This window comes from Girardinichthys multiradiatus, chromosome 22 (assembly GCF_021462225.1).
Source record: "Girardinichthys multiradiatus isolate DD_20200921_A chromosome 22, DD_fGirMul_XY1, whole genome shotgun sequence".
Classification (NCBI taxonomy): Eukaryota; Metazoa; Chordata; class Actinopteri; order Cyprinodontiformes; family Goodeidae; genus Girardinichthys; species Girardinichthys multiradiatus.
In genome coordinates this window covers 22,504,740-22,524,584 of record NC_061814.1, presented here as the reverse complement: position 1 = coordinate 22,524,584, position 19,845 = coordinate 22,504,740, and the positions used below count along the sequence as shown (strand labels likewise).

The 19,845-nt window shown below is 41.5% G+C and overlaps 1 protein-coding gene across 1 annotated transcript in view; it reads left to right on the top strand.

Annotated features, from left to right (window-relative positions):
• The first annotated feature begins 1,905 nt into the window (after positions 1-1,905).
• pcsk2 (proprotein convertase subtilisin/kexin type 2) overlaps positions 1,906-19,845 on the top strand; it is a 40,683-nt gene continuing 22,743 nt past the window's right edge. Inside the window, exons 1-5 of the mRNA XM_047352461.1 lie at positions 1,906-2,402; positions 3,786-3,890; positions 8,633-8,746; positions 9,209-9,317; positions 10,413-10,450. Coding sequence (XP_047208417.1) covers positions 2,220-2,402; positions 3,786-3,890; positions 8,633-8,746; positions 9,209-9,317; positions 10,413-10,450 — 549 coding nt within the window. The 5' untranslated portion in view covers positions 1,906-2,219. The remainder of the gene's footprint in view (positions 2,403-3,785; positions 3,891-8,632; positions 8,747-9,208; positions 9,318-10,412; positions 10,451-19,845) is intronic.

The window sequence follows — 19,845 nt, the reverse complement described above, 5'->3', positions numbered from 1 at the left end:
AATATCTCAAAAACAACAATGCAATGAGATGTTACAATGGATCACTATTGCCAAATCAGATTTATATATCAACCATTAGTGCAACGTGCACCAAAGAAAATGTAAATGTTTTGCCATTGTACTTCTCACAAACTATTCACTATAAAATGGAAATTCAATAATTAAATAATGGTTAAATTCTAACAACATTACTACTGTGTTGGTAAAAAAAAAATCCTAATCTAAACACGTTGATAAGTGTAACTAAAGATGGTGGTTCAGTCAACTGCTGTTCTTTGGTTTCCTGTTAAGCATGGTAAGGCTGATTTTTCTATATGGGTTGAATAATGAATTTATATCAACTCAGTAAAAGTCACAAGACTTGTATTTGAGAAAGTTTCTGTGCTTGAGCAATAATTTAAGGTTATATACAGCTTTGACTAGTTTAGCTAATGCCAAAGCCCAACTTGCAAGATTGTCATAGAAAATCTTTTACAAGCCACTTTTTCCTGCTGGAAAAATGCATCTCCATAAAGCTTCTCAGGAAAAAGAAGCATTAATTGCTCTGAAATTTAAAGCACTGACACTTATACTGACATAGATGGCTGTGATGATCCTGGACTTGATAAAACATGGTGGACCAACCAGAAGATGACATGGCTCCTCAAATCTTAACTGACTTTGGAAACTTCACACTGAAGCTCAACCAACTTGGATTCTGTACCTTTCTACTCATCATCCTGTCTTGAATCTTGATTTACAAGTAAACTATAAAATCCACTTTCATCAGTGGGCGTGGATGACCGAGGAACAGTACATACCCTTTTCTCATCAGCCCAGGTAAGATGATTCTGCTCTCTCTCTCAAGGAATGTGTTAAGCCACTTTTGAAGCAGACCTTGTGAATCTCAAAATGTTGCAAAGGGATTTTCTTTAGTCATCTAAAGCTGCAATCGTGCCTAATACTTGTGTGTCTGTTTCTACCACTCTTTTTCCTTCCACTCAACGTTCAATTAATATACTTGGATTCTAACACTCTCAGAACAGCCAGGTTTGTGTATTCCTCTTTTACCAGTCAGTCAGTCATTTTCTACCACTTATTCCATAGTGGGTCGCGGGGGAGCTGGTGCCTATCTCCAGCAGTCTATGGGCGAGAGGCGGGGTACACCCTGGACAGGTCACCAGTCCATCGCAGGGCAACACACATACAACCATGCACACACTCATTCACACACCTAAGGGCAATTTAGAGTTACCAATTAACCTAACAGGCATGTCTTTGGACTGTGGGAGGAAGCCGGAGTACCCGGTGAGAACCCACGCATGCACGGGGAGAACATGCAAACTCCATGCAGAAAGACCCCAGGTTGGGAATTGAACCCAGGACCTTCTTGCTGCAAGGCAACAGTGCTACCAACTGCGCCACCATGCAGCCCTTGTTTTTTTTTGTTTTATGTAACACCACTGTGTGTGATATGTGTCTATATATTTTCTTTTTGATTAAGTGTCTTAAATAGTTTAATTTCTCAATGTCCTTTTGATTAATTGACATTTAGCACAAGGAAGACAGGTGCAGTTTCAAAGAGCAGTCCTCCTGTTGCTGCCTTCTGACCAAATTTAAATCACAGTCACAGTCTTTAAGAGCCAAGCTGTTTACAACAGACGCACATGTTACACATATTTAACAACATGAAGATCTGAATATTGTGGCATGATTTGAGAAAGATAATCCATTATGACAATTCTCAATCAGCTATTTTCTGGACATGCTTTCCAACTCCATGGCCTATTAATCAATTAATTCCTATCAACCCCGAGCAATTCTCCAAGGTGCTGAAAAGTAAAGGAAACAATGGTGCACACACGTCCGAGCCTATTGGTACAACGTCACACGCACGAGACTGCTCGAGCGAAGAAGGTAACTGAATTACAGATGAGATAAAGAGGAGGAGGAGAGACAGAAAGCTGAGGATGCAGCCTGACTGGATCCAAAGCACATAACGCAAGAGTGGCTTGTACATCTAAGTGAAATACAACTTCAGTGGTCTCATCATCAGCTTCACGACGAAGAAGAGATGCGTTGATCCAACACCCCCCACCACGCCGCTCCACACTCTCGTCCTCCTCCATCTCTTTCTTCTCCCCATCTCTAACGAGGAGCATCCCGCGCACTGATATATATATTTTTTTTACTCCGACGGACAGGCAATTTCAAGAGAACTGACAACAAGCCCAGGCACGATGCGTGGATATTCCCGCTATGGGACAGCCGTGGGATTTATGGTACTGCTGAACGCGTTGCTGATATTTGCGACGCAGGCTACAGGAGTCCTGACGGACCACCTTCTGGTTCAGTTGCATGAGGACGCGCAGGGTGAGGCGCACCAAGTTGCAACACAACATGGGTTCCAGAGTGCACGGAAGGTATGGGGAATGCTCGGACTAAAAAGTGTCACGCATGCGTTTGTCTTGGGTTCATGAATAAATTATTTATTATCATCAAAACGCTCAGAGAAGACATGTACTGGTTTGGAACATTTAGATCTTTTGCTGTTCTCTCAATAGTTATAAGCTGTCCTTTAGACAATCCACTAACAAGCGTCTTTATGTTTTCCTTTGGTTTTACTTCGCTCCACTTTGTAAATTTGATGACGTCATTTCAACTGAAATGCAGGCTGTGATTCTGGTTTGCCCATTGGCCTATGGGCCAATTTTATTTAGCATTAATGCCTTTCGAAGGATGAGGCCCTTGAAGTTCTCTTTATAAATAACACAACAGATCAGACATTCTGTAACCACAAATGAGGCGGACTTTTACAAATTACATTCATTTTTACTGTTATTATCAAGATCCATTTTATTTAACTTGCATTTAATATTCTCCGTTGCCTTATACATAGGCTAGCATTTTGAAAATTAACACAAAACATGAAATTATTTCCTTCAAATAAACTCACCCGAACTGTACATCTTTATGAATATTCTGAAAAATGCAAGATATCAGGTGCAACATATCAAAATGCATGACAAGCCTTCGGCCGACCAGTGGAAATTATTTCCTGAGAGTATGTGCTTCTCGTCACATGTCAAAATAAATGTCTGGGTGAAATTGGCAGGAGCCTCAGTTAGTGAGGCATAGCATTGAACAAAGCAGTGTCTGCCTTGTTCTGAATGAAGATCTTCTTACTTTCTTCCATTGTCATTTTAATATCTCTAGTAGCTGTGTAGCATCACCACCTCTGAAATGTTGCAGGCACTTGTTCATCTCCAGACATGTATTGCCTCCCAGGTTATGTAATCTGTGGCTATATTGGTCCTATATGGGAGACACACCATTAAACAATGTTGTTTTGGTAATTGCATTTTTAGGCAATTGCCAACAAATGAGTTGTGGATGATAAGAATAATATTCATGCTTGCGTTTTCATTACATCGCAACATTGCATAGATTGGGGATTTACCTGCTCCGTGGCAGTTACCAAAGCATAGGGAGGTATTTAATCTGTATACAGTCCTGGAGGGGAAACCCTGGATGATGCATCTCATTTCCGGGCCTGTGTTATTTATCATGGTTGATTCCTCTTCTTCCAAGCATTAAAAAAGACCCTTTGTCAAATCCAGGGCACCGTTGTCCTTGTTCCTGCATGAATGTGACCCCACTGTCTTTCTCCTGCATTTTTATTGTAATGTATTTCTGAGTGTAGGTGTTTACTATGATGGGATTGTTGTTTCTTGATGGTTTTCATTCAGGCTTCTGTTCATGATATACTTCTCTGTCTCTCTGTGTGTTCTTCATTTTAAATGCAGCTTCCCTTTGGAGATGGCCTGTTTCACTTTTATCCTCAGGAGACTTCAAAGAGGCGAAGCAAACGCAGCGCTCGCATCAAACAGCGTCTCCAAAAAGACAGAAGAGTGAGTGTTAATTATATCTACCCATGTATGAAGCAGTGTGACTTTTCCTAACCCTAACCCAAACAGAAACAACCCTCAAAATAACCACTGCGTTGCAACTTGTTTGAGATATAACCCTCTACCGAGTTTGGAAGAAAAACATGTTTTACAGCTCTTGATGTGGGTATGCACAAGGCAGATAAAACTGTAATAAATGTGAAAGGGAAAGCCGTTGCTTTTAAAAAGACAACTTCTTCAATCTTAAATCCTTCAATCAGGTTCAATTAGATTTTCAATACTGTCGCAGAGCTTGCTACATGACATGCTTGACTTTCATCTGAGCATGCCCGACTTAGCTTTGGCAACAGGAGGCTTTGGGTGACAATTAAAGACATTAAACCAAAGTTAGTTAGGTTTTAAGCAGCTTTGAAAAAACTATTACCAAATTTGGATTTTTACACAGTTCATGGGAAACCCAGTTTAAAAAACAATCATCTATGCCCACTACGAGTCTGTTGAAGTCAACTAAAGGAATAGCCTGTTTGAAAGATGAAAGGCTGTCAATGAATTAATCTGTTTGTTCCAGTCCCATTTGTCTTGTGTAACTCCGTGTATTTAGCTAGCGTCTATTGTCGGAGGCGGTAAGAGTGGAGGTCCTGCTGCAGACAATCATCTGACCTCTCTAATTACGGTTGTGAGAGGTGCTAATGAAAATAAATGTGAGCCGCTTCACCGAGCTAATGCAGCTAATGGAATTGAGACAGCATGGACATGGACAGGTCTACATTCCCGATGCTGAGGTTTAATCAGATGCTTGATGTGCTTACATGAACATACACAACAATTATGGATTTCTGTGCATCTCTGGACCATATGAAGACAGGCTCATCATTGACAGGACCTGTGATGTTTTAGCATTTACTGTTTCAGCTATCCAGTTTAAATTTTAAAGTCAATGCTACCTTGCAAAATGTTAGTATTTGAGCCTATTGTTTGTTTTTATGTTTAAAAAGTTAGATTCTGAGTTATTTCCATTTTACAGGGAATTTACACCTCATGGTGCCATTTTTACAGGTGTGTACAAGAACAGTAAGCCTGCTCCCGGGGACAGTTTGAAAAAGTAGCCTACACCTCTATTGTTTTCGTGTACGTGGCTAAGTATCCTTAAATGCCACTGTGCCACTGTGTGTCATGACTCCAGTTTCAGATGCTTGTAAGTGTATCATAACCAGCTATAGTTCCAGTTTCAGAACTTTTCAATTCCTTGTCAGATATCTATCTATTCTATTTACATATCCCAGTTAGTTCTAAACATAATACAGATATTTTTAACATTTATCTGAAGTAGCTGCCATTGGATTTAAGGTGTAAACACCTGGAACTCCCTGGTACAGTGCATGTTAATCGTAATTAACACAATGGACAGGTTGCCTTTAAGACATAACAGATAACAGGCCAATGGTAGTTCCTTCATTAGCAGTGATGTTTGAAAATACTGAAAACAGAGAGGTGGTCATAAAAAGTTGGTCAGGGGCCAATCACCAATGCTCTGGTTTTCTAAATAAAAAAATAGAAACAGATTCACACTGCTTATGTGCCCATACACTTTAAAATGGAAGATGTGCGAAGCACATTTTATGCATAGCACTCAATATCGACCCAGCTGAGATACGCCTCTTTACACCTCTTGTGATTCTGCAATGATTGCTGCTTCGTGAATTATAGCTTACATTTGTGTTGAGCAATACTGGCTGTATTTGTGATTTATGAAATGATGGGTTTGTCTTTGTCATTACATGATGGATTGTGATGTTTTGTGAAAGAAGCTTCTGAATTACTAAGGATTTAACACAAAATTAAGGAACGCAAAGAAAATGGCAAAGACAATCTAGCATGAGAACAAAGTAAACTAATTAATCCAACAAGGTCCGTGTATATGTTGCTTATCTGTAATTATATTTCCTAATAACCAAAATGCCTCCTGTTTCAGTTTCTCAAACGAACTGATTTAAGTTGAATTAACACATCAATATAGGGGTATCTTTGAAATTAAGGTAGTTTAACAACAAAGACCATATTGATTTTATTTTCCATGCATTTATAGGGAATATTACATTTTAGTTTAACATTAAAATATGTTTTATTGAGCAGGAACCATGAGGACATCGTATGCATCCCTGGATCCTTGTTCTTTGATGTATTAGAACATGTTGACCCACTTATTCGCTCACAGGGACGTTTTTGCTTCTCTCCTTGTGCTTACATGACCTTATCCTGTCTCGTCTCATTCATACAGCCCTATTTTCAATGAATCAGTCATTGAACCATCATTATTATTTTTGTAAAATCTACTGTAGATATACAAAAATGGGAGTAACCTACAAGAGCTGATGAATTGGGAAATTTCACATTAAAAGAATGATTCTGATCCCTTGATCCCAAAAAATGCAAGCAATAAACAGAGATACAGGGGGAAACAAGAACAGTAAAGGAGAAGTATTACAACCCTTTAATTTAAAGTGAAATGAAGTGTTGTGAGCTGGCAGTTGGCTTAGGCGGACAGTGACAGTGGTGCATGGGCACTGTTTGATGTAGTGAGTGGGAAGTATGACATGCCGTCTCCAGGGAAAGACCCCCTCTTTCACTGAGTGGTGGAATAAATTGCTGATGGATGGACAGAAATGTTAGAAAGGGAAAAATAAGGAAGCTAGTGTTATATTTTAACTATTCAATATTGGGCAAAACAAAAGAGGATTGACCTGTCTTTTAAAGGTTTTACTGATGTCCTGATTTATGTTTGTACTTCCTGATTGATTAGAGTGCAACATAAGTGACACACGCTTTGGCCATTTCAGAAAGACACTTTATGTGCTGCTCTGTTCTCTTATATGAGATTGTAAATACACTTACTTACAAATACAAATTCCTGCTTTCTGAGTCATAAAAGGTACACTTACCCGTGACCAATTTTCAAAAGGTAGTTTTGAAACTGTCAAAAAGATGCTTATAATCTCTGAAACGTACAAATAAATAATATAAATAAATTCAAATATTTTTTATTAATCATTTATGGTACAGATCTATATATGATGTTGACAGGTTGTAAGAATGTTTCATCTTGTTTTTCAGTGCAACTGTAATCACAAAACATTAATAAAATGAGGGACAGATAGAAACCACATTTCTTATTGTCCTCTGATAAAGGCCATTAGCCATGTTATTGTTGTTTGCATACGGCTGCACCTGTCCTGAAGTATCTCGCGCAACAATTCTTTAAATCCATGTTTCTTAAACTGTGATATAAGTGCCGTGGTGCTACCAGAATTGTATTAAATGTTACTCTGAAGAAAAATTGGTATTTACAAGGTAAACACAATGCTAACCAGTTGCAATGAAGAGCAAAGATAAGTTGTTAAAACACAATGTTCTTTGCTTCAAACGTCTTAAAAGTGATGTAAAGTGGGAAATATTTCATGAACTCCAGTTCATTATTTAAAAATAACAACCTTTAAACATTGACAACAGGATGTCCTGGTAAGAATAGCAAACCCTGTCCACAACCTTAGTCCCAATCCATGTCCACTATTTCAACAAAGAGTAAAACAAAAATGACACACAAACTTCAAAGATGTGAGAGGACTTGATGTTCCAAAAAATCTAATTAATTTACTTGTGTTTAGACCTACATAACAAACATTTGTCACTACACTGACATACTGACATTGCTGACATCAGCAATAGTATTTACTGAGGTGGTACTAGATTTTTTCTTTACGTTTAATAACTATTGTTTTAAATGACTTGATCAAAAGAAGCCATTGCTCATTAGAGCAAACTTTGGAATGAGTTTCACATTGACAGCTTCAGTTAAAGTTACCAATTCTCAGATCCAAACTCCACAGGTAACCTGTCTGTCTTCCAAATGTGCAAACATTTAATTCATTTAAAACAGCTGCATTCTGGGTGCGGTGCTGATGGTGTAGGGGTTAAGCGTGTGACCATATACAGAGGCTACATTCCCCAAAGTGGCCATCCTGGGTTCAAGTCCTGGACCTGGTGACATTTGCTGAATGTCTCCCCCTCTCTCTACCCCTCTTTCCTGTCTGCCTACTGTAAAAAAAAACCAATAAAAATAAAGGCCACTAGTGCTGAAAAAAAACAGGTACATCCTTAAATTATTGTGGCCAAATTTGTATCTCCCTGCTTATTCCTTATGCCATACGTTAAAAACATAATGTTCATTAAACTTATCCACTCTTTATGTGTTGTATTTCAGTGTTCTGAAAAAGCAATGTGGTAGCATTCCTAATAAAAAAAATGCCTAACGCAGAGCACAGCTGTTCATCCACCTGGGTTTCTTTGATAATTCAGGGTAACACAGGTGTGTTTGTGTATGTAATTGCAGTGGCTTCTAAGTTGTCTGGAAAGAAAAGAAGCAATGGCTTTGTGGGAGGTGATTCTTTAAATCTGGGCTACACCACTCTTATGAGATGGAGGGAAAAAACAGTTCCTTTGTTTGACAAAATGCTCTTCCTTCACGGTGAAAATAGCACAGTTGGGTTTTGTTTGGGCTTTTGTTTCCTGTGCACAGAGCAACACACAATGCAACATCTTCAGAGTTACAAGAAATTCTGTTTTTGTTTCTGCTTAAATTTCCCAGCACATTTATTTAATTCTGCTAATGTTGTTTTTTTTTCATGATTTTTTTTCTTTGTGCTCACTGCTTTTTTTCAAAGTGTCTTTTGTCTGTTTCATTTTCTCAGGTAAAGAATGTCTTCGAACAGGGAGGATTCAATCGTCAGAAGCGAGGCTACAGAAATATTAATGATATAGAAGTCAACATGAGTGACCCTCTGTTCTCCAAGCAGTGGTATCTGGTGAGTAATCGGCCAGCTAGCTATCTCCATGCTGCCTGACATTTTGCACCAACCCACATTGTTCCATGTTAATTACTTGGAATCAAGGCATTTTACACTCTACTTACTGAGCCAACATTGTTACTCATTCTTAGATTAGCTTGGCCAATACTGAGGTATGTAATGCATTCATGCAGCCTAGTTGCCTCCCGTCATGCTTATCCTAAATGGCAAGCGTGACTTTTTTTGCAGCTGCAAGCTTGTCTTCATTCATTTGATGCACAAGAGGAACATGCTGTATTGCTGACATTTATGCCCCCTTCTTTCCTTTAACCTTCATACTCTCAGCACAGAGCCGTCCTTATCCAATGTTAATATCCCTTCCGGCGCAAGCAAGCATCCTCTACCATGACTAATATCCTAATGGTCGCTCACCTGGGTGCCATGACTCATGGATGTTCTCCATATTGTCCATGTGATTAGATAAACACAGGACAGGCAGATGGGACCCCTGGATTGGATCTTAATGTGGCTGAAGCTTGGCAGCTTGGCTACACAGGCAAAGGAGTTACCATTGCAATCATGGATGACGGTGAGCATTAAGTCGGTCTCAAATAAACTGTCTGTAGCAATTGTTATACTTGCGTAAATCCCTCCATTGGTTTGACAACTGTTAATGCTCTAGATGATCTTTTGCTATAATGTTTTTTGACAAATTCTGTGCAGCTGATAGAATATAAATTTAATTTTTTTGTACAAATGAAATTAACCATTTTTGTCCTATGACGTTTTCTGACCCAAACATAATGCAGTGATTATTACTTCTATTTAACATTGCAAGTATCTCAACTTCTAATAATTGTGACTGTGCAGGTAAAACTACAAATTTAGATGTGAAACTGCACCAGATCTTGAACACAAATAGCAAACTATTAATAATAAAAATAATTATGCTACTTAAATGGGTTAAGGTATTTTAGATTGATTTATATTTCTGAGCTATTCTGCAAGTAGAATTGGTCAAACAATCTTTCCTTTGATAAATTGTCAGAAGGCAGCTATATATGTTTATTTTATCAATGTTAAACTTTATCCTCTTTAATGTTCAAATATGTTTATTCTAAGGTCGTCATGCACCCTGTTGAAAATAAATGTCACTTATGGATAAGGAAATTAAAACGTTTTTTGAAAAATGTTAACTTTTCAGGCTCAGCTTTCTCCCTTTATATAATAAATATGTGTATGATGGGATGTGCAGAAACCATGCAATTTGGTTATTTGATTAAATATACCTGTCTGTCTGTCTGTCTGTTTAAAAAAGAAACAACATTTTATTTTGAAGAATGTTTTGCCTTGGACACTTTAACACCTGTATTTTAATAGTCATTGTGTTCCTGTGATCACCTGAAAAAGCCTTATTAGGCTCTGTAATATTAAAAATCCCAGAGGACATAAGCATTTATATAAAAAAAGTCCATCTTGGTCTTTTTATTTTAAAGTAAAAAATCTTTTCTAGCAGACTAACTGACTGAATCCTTTTCCACACGTAAATAATAATTGTTTCGATAGAACCTAGTTTATCAGTTTCATGGCCATTAAGAACAAAGATAATAGAGGAAAGGTATGCTGTCATACTTCATTTATTTACTAATGCCTAACTGCATCACTGATTAATGTCATATTCCAGGTATCGACTACCTACATCCAGACCTTGCATCCAATTATGTGAGTATCTACGTGTTATTGAATTTTCTGTCATTCCTTTGAAAGGTTGTTAATAAGTAAGGCAAGGTTTCAGGATTTCACAGGCCTTGTGTGACTTCTCATTGGCATTGACAGGTGCTCTCTGAGTTGTCTTCATGGCTGCCGAGTCTCCTTGTATCCCTGTAGGACGCAGAGACAGGCAGACGGCCAGCCAAGCTGTTTAATGTTAATGCACAGCGCGCTGTGGCACTTGCAGTGGCAGGCCGATCTGTCAGATGCACAGATAATGCCAGGGTAGTTGGTGTTGCATAATGTGATGTTTTATCTCTAGAATACTGATAAAATTTTAAAGGACAAGAAGGATTGTTAAATAGAACACAGTGAGGAAGGTTTAATTTGACTTCTACAGTGTTTGCAGTTCTGTTAGTGTGGCTGGTGAGCTTTTTTCTTGTGCTTAGTTTATCTTGATGACTAATTTCTTTAAAAAATTATAGTTCACTACTTTGTTAGACTTTAATATATGTTGTATTTATAACCCTGGAGCCTCTAGTTTTTCCTCTCACGTATCTGCTTTTGCCTAACTAAACTCTTTGTGTTATATTGACAGTGCCTTGCAAGAGTATTCATACACCTTAATAAGTTTTTTTACATTACGACAAAGTATATTCTTTTCATTTTATGTGAAAGACCAATACAAAGTAGTGCATAACTCTGAAGGGGAGGTAAGAAGGTACACAATATACACAATTAAAATTTTTTTTTACAGTAGAAACAAGAAATCTTGACTGTATATTTATTTACCCCCTTTTAATCTGACAGCAGTAAATAAATCAAGCTCAAGCAATTGACTTCAGAAGTTACATTATTAGTAAATAGAGCCCACCTTTGTGTAAACTAAATAACTTAAAAAATCTCATGGAACGGTGTTCAATCTATCATCACATATGGATCACTTCTGCACACCTCCCATGTCATGACCGTCTACCAAAATTGATAGGTCTGATAAGAAGCTAACCTTGACAGTAGAGTTTCATGAAGGGTGGATTGTTGACATAAAGCCATAAGAAGTCCTGTGTGCAGTTTGGCACAAGACATGTGGTAACACCGCAAACATGTGAAAAAAAGTGTTTTGATCAGGTTAGATCAAAGTGAACGTTTTTGGCCTTCATGCAAAGCTCTGCGTGGCAGAAGACTAACATTTTACATCAACCTAAATACAACATCCTTCCATCAAAAGGATGCTTTTCTTTAGTAGATAAATGGAAGCTGGTCAGAGGTGAAGGGAAAATGGGTTGAGATAAATATGGGGTAATCCTTAAAGAAAACCCGTTAAAAATTGCAAAAGACTGTGGACCGTGGCAGAGGTTCACCTTTCAGCTTTTGGAAATATACAAATATATATACTCCTAAAAGATTTTCTTGTAGAAGGTTGTTTTTTTTCTGTGTGCATTTATCTGTGCACTCGTCACTGTGTTTGCCTGGCTTTGCATGCTCCCGCCTGTGAAGAAAGATGAGCTATGGCCCGAAAATAACAGGCAGACACTGCTGTGGAGATGCAGGAACATGCTTCACTAGATTGATGCATCACGCTGTGCTGTAGATCTCTTGTGTGTGTGTGTGTGTGTGTTTGTTTAAGTTAGATGGCATCCAGAAAAGAATGACACAGCGTGATTGATACGGTTTTATTAACGTTGTCATGGTGTTTTTCAAACATCCTACTATCATCTGAATGAGGAAATTCATGAAATATCCTTTGAGCCCATCACATCTTTTAGTTCAGTTTAAATTGAATGTGCTTTGGATATTTCTTCATTTCCTTTTGTGCTTTGGTGTAACAATAATGCAGCAAATGCTCATAAAATATATTTTTGTATGGCAAATTAATAGCGAATCTGTGTAGCTTGCAATGAGAAATTCCTAACATGGTGGTTTTGATTTCATGGTACATTTCCCTGCAAATGCCAATAGTCAAAGTACTCTGACAACTTTTGGATAAAATAGATCTCTATGGAAGTACATAGCAAATTGATATAACTTTCACTACGCTCATTTTTTAATTTTCTATTATTATTAGATCCAATTATCTTAATGGTGGTAGAGTTTGACCTGTTTTCTGCATAGAGCTGAAGTTACTCTTTTCATCTCTCTGCTTCCCACGCCTGATCAATACTGCTGCTGGCTGCGGAGGGGGATTTCTCAGTAACTGTAGGAATGATATGTGACCTTTTTCTGCATTTGCCTGCTAAATAAAACATGTGTAAAAGGAGTAAAGGTGAAGTGTGGACTTTTGTGTCCCCTCAGAAGGACTCTCACTGTGCAAATGGGAAGTTACCGTCTCAACATACTGAACAATGAAGATGACTGAATGTTAATAAGACAGAAGTTAAAACATGCAAGGTTATTTATATAACTCCTCAGCTTTCCAAGCTTAAAGGTTATGCTATCAACCAAATGGAGTTTTAAATTGCCATGATAAAATAAAACGATTTTATCCAATGCGTGATGAAGGAGCTAGTAGAAAAGACTCAAATATAAAATGCCAATGTTATAAAGAGAAAGGAGAGACTTCCATCTTGAGATCTCTGCCTCCTCAGTGGTAAAATATGTACTTGGATTAATTATACAGTAAATTAATAAATCAGTCAGTTTAGTGGATTTTTAAATGAAGGAAAAATCAGCAGCTTTGTTGCTGGATGTTGTATAAACAAATTGTTGTTTATAACAGTAACAGGAAATTTTAGTTAATAGTGTTCAAGGTCACTTCCAAGTTAAACATTAGAAAAATATAGTAGATGTTTGCAGGTTTTTGTAAATGTGTATGTTTATATACCTTTCTGTAATCCTTACCTTTTAACAAATTTGTGCCATTTTGTGTTTGAAATTAACTTAAAATTGTGTTATTTTAAATGTTTCCTTTATGAAACAGAGCAGCATATCTCAACTACCCTGAGGAAATATTTCAGAAACATATAACCAATATGTTATGCATAAGCAAAGGAATTAACATTTATTAAGACACAGTTGTACATGTTTAAAGAATCAGAATCAGCTTTATTGCCAAGTTTGTACATACAAACAAGGAATTTGACACTGTGCTCTCTGGGTTTTTAAATATATTTTAAATATATTTATACATATATCTTTATATCCTCGTACTCGTACTCGTCGTCTTCCGCTTATCCGGGACCGGGTCGCGGGGGCAGCAGACTCAGCAGAGACGCCCAGACGTCACTCTCCCCAGACACCTCCTCCAGCTCCTCCGGGTGGAGCCCAAGGCGTTCCCAGGCCAGCCGAGAGACATAGTCCCTCCAGCGTGTCCTGGGCCGTCCCCTGGGCCTCCTCCCGGTGGGACGTGCCTGGAACACCTCCCGAGGAAGGCATCCAGGAGGCATCCGGTATAGATGCCCGAGCCACTTCAACTGGCTCCTCTCGATGTGGAGGAGCAGCGGCTCTACTCCGAGCCCCTCCCGGATGGCTGAGCTCCTCACCCTATCTCTAAGGGAGTGCCCGGCCACCCTACGGAGGAAGCTCATTTCAGCCGCTTGTACCCGGGATTTCGTTCTTTCAGTCATGACCCAAAGTTCATGGCCATAGGTGAGGGTAGGAACGTAGACCGACCGGTAAATTGAGAGCTTTGCTTTTCGGCTCAGCTCTCTCTTCACCACAACGGACCGGCACAGCGCCCCCACTACTGCGGCAGCCGCACCGATCCGTCTGTCGATCTCCCGCTCCATATTTCCCCCACTCGTGAACAAGACCCCGAGATACTTAAACTCCTCCACTTGAGGCAGGAACTCCCCTCCAACCTGAAGAGGACAAGCCACCCTTTTCCGGTCGAGTACCATGGCCTCGGACTTGGAGGAGCTGATCTTCATCCCAGCCGCTTCACACTCGGCTGCGAACCGCCCCAGCGAATGCTGTAGGTCTTGGCTAGAGGGAGCCAGCAGGACCACGTCATCTGCAAAAAGATGAGACGAACTCCACTGGTCCCCAAACCAGACCCCCTCCGGCCCTTGGCTGCGTCTAGAAATCCTGTCCATAAAAGTTATGAACAGGACCGGTGACAAAGGGCAGCCCTGCCGGAGTCCACCATGCACCGGGAACAAGTCCGACTTAGTGCCGGCAATGCGGACCAAACTCCTGCTCCGCTCGTACAGAGACCGGATGGCCCCTAATAAAGTGCCCCCGATTCCATACTCCTGGAGCACCCCCACAGGGCATCACGTGGGACACAGTCGAATGCCTTCTCCAGGTCCACAAAACACATGTGAACCGGTTGGGCAAACTCCCATGAACCCTCGAGCACCCTGTAGAGGGTATAGAGCTGGTCCAGTGTTCCACGGCCGGGACGAAAACCACACTGCTCCTCCTGAAGCCGAGGTTGGACTATCGGCCGGACTCTCCTCTCCAATACCCTGGCGTAGGCCTTATCCAGGGTGGCTGAGGAGTGTGATCCCCCTGTAGTTGGAACACACTCTCTGGTCACCTTTCTTATGAAGGGGGACCACCACCCCAGTCTGCCAGTCCAGAGGCACTGTCTTCGACCGCCACGCAATGTTGAAGAGGCGTATCAACCATGACAGCCCAACAACATCCAGAGACTTCAGGTACTCAGGGCGGATCTCATCCACCCCCGAAGCCTTGCCACTGCGGAGCTTTTAAACCACCTTGGTGACTTCAGCCTGGATGATGAAAGAGTCCAACCCCGAGTCCCCAGTCTCTGTTTCCACCATGGAATGCGTGATGGCAGGATTGAGGAGATCCTCGAAGTACTCCTTCCACCGCCCGATAATGTCCTCAGTCGAGGTCAGCAGCCTCCCACCCCCACTATAAACAGTGTTGGTGAAGCACTGCTTCCCCCTCCTTAGGCGCCGGACGGTTTGCCAGAATCGCTTCAAGGCCGACCGGTAGTCCTTCTCCATGGCCTCACAGAACTCCTCCCAGGCCCGAGTTTTTGCCTCTGCCACAGCCCGGGCCGCAGCACGCTTGGCCTCACGGTACCTGTCAGCCGCCTCAGGAGTCCCACAAGCCAACCACAGCAGATAGGACTCATTCTTCAGCTTGACAGCATCCCTTACTGTCGGTGTCCACCACCGAGTTCTGGGATTGCCGCCGCGACAGGAACCGCAGACCTTACGGCCGCAGCTACAGGCAGCAGCATCGACAATAGATGCGGAGAACATGGTCCACTCGGACTCTGTCTCCAACATACCCCGGGATCTGGTCAAAGCTCTCCCGGAGGTGGGAGTTGAATACATCCCTGGCCGAGGGCTCCGCCAGGCGTTCCCAGCAGACCCTCACTATGCGCTTGGGCCTGCCAAATCTGTCCGGCTTTCTCCTCCTCCAGCGGATCCAACTCACCAGCAGGTGGTGATCAGTGGACAGCTCAGCCCCTCTCTTCACCCGAGTATCCAAAACATGCGGTCGAAGGTCTGATGATACGACAACAAAGTCGATCATCGACCTCCTGCCTAGGGTGTCCTGGTGCCAAGTGCACTGATGGACACCCTTATGTTTGAACATGGTGTTCATTATGGACAATCCGTGACTAGCACAGAAGTCCAATAACAAAACACCACTCAGATTCATATTGGGGAGGCCATTCCTCCCGATCACGCCTCTCCAGGTGTCACTGTCATTTCCCACGTGGGCGTTGAAGTCCCCTAGCAGAATAATGGGGTCCCCGGGAGGGGCACTATCCAGCACCCCCGACAGGGACACCAAGAAGGCCGGGTACTCCGCACTACCGCTTGGCCCGTAGGCCGAGACGGCAGTCAGAGACCTATCCCCAACCCGTAGGCGCAGGGATACGACCCTCTCATCCACTGAGGTAAACCCCAACCCGAGACGGCTGAGCTGGGGGGCTACAAGCAAACCCACACCAGCCCGCCGCCTCTCCCCGCGGGCCACTCCAGAGTAGAAGAGAGTCCAACCCCTCTCAAGGAGATGGGTTCCAGAGCCCACGCTGTGCGTGGAGGCGAGCCTGACTATTTCTAGTCGATATCTCTCAAACTCCCGCACAAGCTCCGGCTCCTTCCCCCCCAGTGAGGTGACATTCCACGTCCCTAGAGCCAGCCTAAGCATCCGGGGATCGGGCCGCAAGGTCTCCACCTTCTGTGGATGAGTCAAACCACACTGAGATGGATGAAGACAGGACAGACTGAATGATGGCTGTGTAGAAGATGATCAGCAGCTCCTGTGGAAGGTTGTACTTCTTCAATTGCCTCAGGAAGTACAGTCTCTGCTGGGCCTTCTTCCGAACAGTGTCTATGTGTGGACCATCTCAGGTCCTCAGAGATGGTGGTTGATAGGAAGCAAAGGTGATCCATAGCTGACATGGTGTTGTTGAGGATGGTGAGGGGGTGTATGGGGATGGTGTTCTTCGAAAGTCCACCACCATTTCTTGAGTGGACTGAGTTCCAGGTAGTTCTGACAACACCAGTGTACCAACCGATCCACCTCCTGTCTCTATGCAGACTCATCGCTGTCCTGGATCAGACCAATGACAGTGGTGTCATCTGCAAACTTCAGGAGTTTCACGGACAAGTCCGCTGAGGTGCAGTCATTTGTGTACATGGAAAAGAGGAGTGGGGATAGAACACACCTCTGGGGGTCACCAGTACTTATTGATCTGGTGCAGGAGAAGATGCTCCCCATGTCTCACCTGCTGCTGTCAATCCATCAGGAAGCTGTTGATCCACTGACGAGTGGAGGCTGGGACGTTGAGCTGGGTGAGCCTCTGGTGGAGGATGTCTGGTATGATGGTGTTGAAGGCCAAGCTGAAGTATACAAACAGGATCCTAGCGTCCCTGGTCGGTCGAGGTGTTGCAGGATGAAGTGTAGACCTAAGTTAACAGCATCATCTGCCGACCTGTTTGCTCGGTAAGCAAACTGCAGGGTGTCCAGCAGGGGGCCTGTGATATCTTTCAGGGGCTTCAACACCAGCCCCTCAAAGGATTTCATGACCACAGACATCAGGGCTACAGGCCTGTGGTCATTTAATCCTAGGATGGTGGGTTTCTTGGGCACTGGGATGATGGTGGATCGTTTGTGGCAGGAGGGGACCTCACATGTCTCCACTGACTTGTTGAAGATCCGGGTGAAGATCGGGGCAAGTTGATTTGCACAGGCTTTCAGACGTGATGGGTAGACGTTATCAGGTCCTCTGGCTTTCTTTGTTTTCATGCGCTTAAAGAACCTATTTACATCTTCCTCAGAGATCTTTAGTGCAGGCAGAGGATCTGAAGGTTGGGGGTTGGTTGCTTTATGGGAAGAATTTGTTCCTGAATATGATGTGGAGGAGATGGTTTGAGGTGTGAACGGCTTCTTGTCATATCTGCAGTAGAAGCCATTCAGACGGTTAGCCAGGCGAGGACTCTGTTCAGGAAGGGTGGTGGGGCTCCTATAGGCAGTCAGGTTACTCAGACCGGTCCATACAGCTAAAGCATCACCAGTAGAAAGGCTGTTCTTTAGCTTCTCACTGTAGCTTCTCTTTGCTGCTTTGATCTCCTTTGTTAGTTTGTTCCTGGCCTGCCTGTATCGCGCCCAATCTCCACTGCTGTGAGCTTCTTCCTTATCCCTGCACAGGTTCCTGACATGTGGAGTAAACCATGGCTTGTTATTCAGGTTATTAGAATTAGGAATATACTCTAATAAAGGTGGTATTTTGATTTTCTTCCCTTCAAACAATATCTATGAATTACATCCCTACACTTTATGCCCTCTGAAGCAACTGAGTACTTTTGATATATTTATCTTAGATGACCATACCTTAATCTTTGCAGTTATATTCTTGTGGCATTCATTCGTGGAGTACTTACAACTGTATCTGGAGATGTAAGGAGAAAATGGCAGCCTCATATGGTTAGTCTGTGTGATTTTTCTCCTAACAGCCATGGGTTGCCAGGAAAAGATGAGGTGTCCAAGGCTTCAGTAATTCTGTACCTGACCGCATTCATGACAGCAAGGCAAGAGAGTCTGATAGCAAAAGATGAGGTTGAGAGGTCCAGTAAGTGATCCATGGATATACTCCCATGTTATTTATTACCAGGGCTCGAGGCTTTTTGCTCAGTTTAATGAAACAGGAAAAAAAATGTGCTGCAGCATCTGACAAGAGCTCAAGAACAATTTTTTTCTTCAGAAATGTTGTGCTCCAGACAATGATCTTATATGTTTTGTAGTTGAGCTTTTAAAACATTTGTTTTTCATTTTTTTTGTCTTTACTTAGAGAGGAAAAATGTCACAGAAAGAAAAAGTTCAAAAGAATTAAACAAAAAATTCTATTTTCTATCTTTAATAATAACAGCAAAACCATCTAAATAGACAATTCCTCACTTACTCTTTGCTGCAGAGAGCATTTTTACCTTTCATTTGTTATCCTCCCCACATTTTCAGAGTTAAAGTGTAAATCCCATTGGTTTAAACCAGAAGGTTCTGCTTGCCTTTCCGTTTTGATGTTGACTGAGCTGTCTCATCTAACTGCCAGCCAGTTGTCTAGTAGCAGCAGCAGTGACAAACCAGTTTCCCAACACTGATCTGATATGTTTGAATCTGTTGCTGATGGTTACAGCTTCAGCTTCTCTGTTCTCATGTCCACAAAGAGCACATGTCACAGGTAGTAATGGCACTTAGCAAAACACCAGACACCAGTACGTTAGTGACATTAGTTTGAATGAGCTTTCAAAATCTACTGCAAGAGCAACAAGTCTTCTTTACTTTATGTATGTTTGCATTCATACTATGATTACTCTGATAATTATACTAACTGGATAAATAAGCATTTGACAGATGTACATCTTGTGTCTCCCTTCATTTTTTCTTTTCTTCTGTTATTTAATCTCACCCTTTGACTATTGGCCATGTGGAATTAAATCCCAAGTTATTACCTCAGCTTGAGATCTGTGACCACACATAAATGTTGCCCAGTGAAGATTTGTAAAAAAAATGCTGAATCAAGGTAAACAAAGTGGATGTGTTTGTTTCAAGCTGTCTGTTCATTAGAAACAGAATGTTAAAACCAATGCGGTCTAATAAAAAACCCACCTCCAATAACTCATACCTCATCAAAGTTATAATCCTGGGTGCATAATAAATCATTTGCAAGACTTTGTTCTTTGGCATGAAAATATAACTCAGTGGAGGCCAGGCTCAGGTTTTCATAGTGTAAAACAGGAAATAAAAGGTCCCATCAAAGGTACTCGAATGAGGAGATGTAAAAAGAGATCTAACTGTAGGAAAGAGACAACATTATTAGAAATAATGGTCTCACAATTTGACACCACCTGTTATAGTACATTACACTTTGTAGTACAAGGTTTCATAGCATATAGATGAAAGTCACCAGGATTCAGATAGAAATAGACCTGAGAGTTTTATTTAATACAACATCAAAACATGACAAAAAAAACAAACAAACA